Source organism: Coturnix japonica, unplaced genomic scaffold (assembly GCF_001577835.2).
Source record: "Coturnix japonica isolate 7356 unplaced genomic scaffold, Coturnix japonica 2.1 chrUnrandom776, whole genome shotgun sequence".
NCBI lineage: Eukaryota > Metazoa > Chordata > Aves > Galliformes > Phasianidae > Coturnix > Coturnix japonica.
Window position 1 is genome coordinate 5,901 of NW_015440136.1, and position 4,517 is coordinate 10,417.

At 57.6% G+C, this 4,517-nt stretch overlaps 1 protein-coding gene across 2 annotated transcripts; it reads left to right on the plus strand.

Moving 5' to 3' along the window:
• Nucleotides 1-845: 845 nt before the first annotated feature.
• On the plus strand, nt 846-4,517 carry LOC107307683 (5-oxoprolinase-like). Of its 2 annotated transcripts, none has more exons than XM_015851202.2 (4): nt 846-1,057; nt 2,213-2,219; nt 3,958-4,025; nt 4,439-4,517. In XM_015851202.2, exons 1-4 carry the CDS (start codon nt 862-864, stop codon nt 4,507-4,509), a joined length of 342 nt encoding a protein of 113 aa, XP_015706688.1. In that variant the 5' UTR covers nt 846-861; the 3' UTR covers nt 4,510-4,517. The 2 variants fall into 2 exon arrangements, with proteins under 2 accessions (XP_015706688.1, XP_032297805.1); XM_032441914.1 differs by having other exon boundaries at nt 847-1,046; nt 2,202-2,219.

Sequence of the window (4,517 nt, forward strand, 5' to 3'; positions counted from 1 at the left end):
GGGCTGTATGGTGCTGTATGGTGCTGTATGGTGCTGTATGGTGCTGTATGGTGCTGTATGGTGCTGTATGGTGCTGTATGGTGCTGTATGGGACTGTATGGTGCTCTATGGGGCTGTATATGGGTTGCTAGGGGGCCGTATGATGCTCTATGGGGCCGTATGATGCTCTATGGGGTTCTATGGGTTTATAGGGACGTCGACGGACGTGAGCCGCTTTGCGGGTTGCCTGGAGCAGCGCTATGGGGCTGTATATGGGGCTGTATGGTGCTCTATGGGGCTGTATATGGGTCACTATGGGGCCGTATGATGCTCTATGGGGCTGTATATGGATTTATAGGGACATCGACGGACGTGAGCCGCTTTGCGGGTCACCTGGAGCAGCGCTATGGGGCTGTATGGTGCTCTGTGGGGCTGTATATGGGTCGCTATGGGGCTGTATGGTGCTCTATGGGGCGCTATGGGGCTGTATGGTGCTCTATGGGGCGCTATGGGGCTGTATGGTGCTCTATGGGGCTGTATGATGCTCTATGGGTCGCTATGGGGCCGTATGATGCTCTATGGGTCGCTATGGGGCTGTATGTGTTTATAGGGACGTCGACGGACGTGAGCCGCTTTGCGGGTCGCCTGGAGCAGCGCTATGGGGCTGTATATGCGGCTGTATATGGGTCGCTATGGGGCCGTATGATGATCTATGGGTCGCTATGGGGCCGTATGATGCTCTATGGGGCTGTATGTGTTTATAGGGACATTGACGGACGTGAGCCGCTTTGCGGGTCGCCTGGAGCAGCGCTATGGGGCTGTATGTTGCCCTATGGGGCTGTATGTTGCCCTATGGTGCTCTATGGGGCCGTATGATGCTCTATGGGGCTGTATATAGGGCTGTATGATGCTCTATGGGTCGCTATGGGGCTGTATGTGTTTATAGGGACGTCGACGGACGTGAGCCGCTTTGCGGGTCGCCTGGAGCACGTGTACGACGGGGTGACGGCCGGGATCAGCATCCAGAGCCCACAGCTCAACATACAGACCGTGGCTGCGGGGGGGGGGTCACGGCTCGTCTGTACGGTAATGGGTTAATAGGGGCGGGATATGGGGGTATGGGGCGGATATGGGGGGGGATAATGGGGGATATGGGGGGATATGGGGGATATGGGGGATATGGGGGTGATATGGGGATATGCGGGGAATGGGGGGATATGGGCGGGATATGGGGGGGTCACGGCTCATGTACGGGCTTGGGGCGGTTAATTATGGGGAATATGGGTGGGGGATATGGGGATTATTGGGGGATATGGGGGATACTGGGGGGATATGGGACTGTGGGGGGATATGGGGGATATGGGGGATATGGGGATATGTGGGGAATATGGGGGGGATATTGGGGGGATATGGGGGCTATGGGGGACGGATTATGGGAGGGAATATGGGGCATATGGGGGGATATGGGGGATATTGGGGATATGGGGGATATGGGGGATATGGGGGGATATGGGGATTATGGGCGATATGGGGGATATGGGGTGAATATGGGGGATATGGGGGATATGGGGGATATGGGGATATGGAGTATGGGGGGATATGGCGGATATGGGGGATATGGGGGGATATGGGGTGGAGATGGGATATGGGGATATGGCGGGATATGGGGGGATTATTGGGGTCACGGCTCATGTACGGTTATGGGGGCGTTAATAGGGGGGAATATGGGGCGGGGGGATATGGGGATATGGGGGGATTATGGGGTATATGGGGATATGGGTGGGTATGGGGGATATGGCGGATATGGGGGACTATGGGGATATGGGGATATGGGGGATATGGGGGGATATGGGGATATGCGGGGGATATGGGGGCATATGGGGGAATATGGCGGGATATGGGGGGATATGGGGATATGGGGGATATGGGGATATGGGATATGGGGGGATTATGGGGGATATTGGGGGAAATGGGGGGATATGGGGGGATATGGCGGGGATCATGGGGGGATTATGCGGGGGTCACGGCTCATGTTACCGGTACTTATTGGGGGCGTTAATATGGGGGAATATGGGGGCATATGGGGGATATGGGGATATGGGGGATTATGGGAATATGGGGGATATGGGGGACATGGGATTCATGGGGGATTATGGGTGGGATATGGGGATATGGGGGGATTATGGTGCATATGGGGGATAATGGGGGGACATATGGGGGGGGTCACGGCTCATGTACCGGTAATGGGTTAAATATGGGGAATATGGGGGAGATGGGGATATGGGGGTATGGGGGATTATGGGGACGTGGGGGATATGGGGGATATGGGGGGATATGGGGGATATGGGGATATGGGAGGGGACATTGGGGGATTGGGGGGATATGGGGGATATGGGGGATATGCGGGGATATGGGGGATATGGGGATATGCGGGGGATATGGGGGGATATGGGCGGATATGGGGGATATGGGGGATATGGGGGATATGGGGGCTATGGGGGGATGTGGGGGATGTGGGATTGTGGGGGATATGGGGGATTTGGGGGGATATGGGGGATATGGGTGGATATGGGGGATATGGGGGGATATTGGGGATGTGGGGATATGGGGGATGATGGGGGAGACCTATGGAGGATATGGGGGTCACGGGCTCATGCTACCGGTATGGGGGCGTTAATATGGGGGGATATGGGGGATATGGGGGGATATGGGGGGTCACGGCACATATACCAGTAATGGGGGGCGTTAATATGGGGGTTAATATGGGGGATATGGGGGATATGGGGGGGGATATGAGGGAATATGGGGATTATGGGGGATATGGGGGGATATGCGGGCGGGGATATGGGGGGGGTCACGGCTCATGTACGGTTAATGGAGCATTAATATGGGGTTAATATGGGGAGATGGGGATATGGGGATATGGGGGGATTATAGGGGATATGGGGGGATATGGGGATATGGCGGATATGGGGGATATGGGGGGTAATGGGGGACTATGGGGGATTATGGGGGATATGGGGCGGTATGGGTATGGGGGGATATTGGGGGGGGGGATATGGGGATTATGGGGGGGGTTATGGCTCATGTACCCAGTTAATGGGGGCTAATATGGGGGTTAATATGAGGGTTAATGGGATATCGGGGGATATGGGGGATATTGGGGGGATATGGGGGGGCTGTGGGGGTGGAGTAGGGTGGGAGTGGGATGACATTGGGATTGGGGCTGGGATTGGGGCTGGGATTAAGATGAGGTTGGGATTAAAATGGGATTGGGGTGGGATTGGGGTTGGGGTTGGGATTGGGATTGGGGTTGAATTGGGGTTGGGTTTGGGATTGGGATTGGGGTGGGATTGGGGTTGGGTTTGGGATTGGGATTAATATGGGATTGGGGTGGGATTGGGGTTGGCAATATTGGGGGGGGATTGGGATTGGGGTTGGATGTGGGCTCTATGGAGTGGGATGTGGGCTCTATGGGGCAGGGCTGGTCTCTATGGGGCTGGTCTGGTCTCTATGGGTCAGGCTGTGAGGCAGAGCTGTGCTCTATGGGGCGGGCTGTGGGGCAGGGCTGTGCTCTGTGGAGCAGGCTGTGGGGCAGAGCTTAGTTCTATGGGTCAGGCTGTGGGGAAGGGCTTGTCTCTATGGGGCAGGGCTGTGCTCTATGGGTCAGGCTGTTCTCTGTGGGTCAGGATGTGGGTCAGGCTGTGCTCTATGGGTCAGGCTGTGCTCTATGGGTCAGGCTGTGGGTCAGGCTGTGGGTCAGGCTGTGGGTCAGGCAGTGCTCTGTGGGTCAGGCTGTGGGTCAGGCTGTTCTCTATGGGTCAGGCTGTGGGTCAGGCTGTTCTCTATGGGTCAGGCTGTGGGTCAGGCTGTTCTCTATGGGTCAGGCTGTGGGTCAGGCTGTGCTCTATGGGTCAGGCTGTGGGTCAGGCTGTGGGTCAGGCTGTGGGTCAGCCATTCCCTTCTGTCTCCCCCCAGTTCTGGTCTCTTTGTGGTCGGCCCCGAATCAGCAGGAGCGGATCCCGGCCCCGCGTGTTACCGCAGAGGTCAGTGCTATGGGGCGCTATGGGGCTCTATGGGGTGCTATGGGGCGCTATGGGGCGCTATGAGGCCCTATGGGGTGATATGGGGCGCTGTGGGGCGCTATGGGGTGCTATGGGGCACTGTGGGGCGCTATAGGGGTGCTATGGGGCACTGTGGGGTGCTATGGGGTGCTATGGGGCGCTGTGGGGCTGTATGGGGCTCTATGGGGTGCTATGGGGCTCTACGGGGCGCTGTGGGGCGCTATGGGGCCCTCTGAGGCCCTATGGGGTGATATGGGGCGCTGTGGGGCGCTATGGGGTGCTATGGGGCACTGTGGGGTGCTATGGGGTGCTATGGGGCGCTGTGGGGCTGTATGGGGCTCTATGGGGTGCTATGGGGCCATAACCCCATATAACCCCATATCTCCCCCATCCAGGGGGCCCAGCCACAGTGACGGATGCCAACCTTGTTCTGGGCCACCTCCCATTGCCCCATATCCCCCCATAACCCCCATA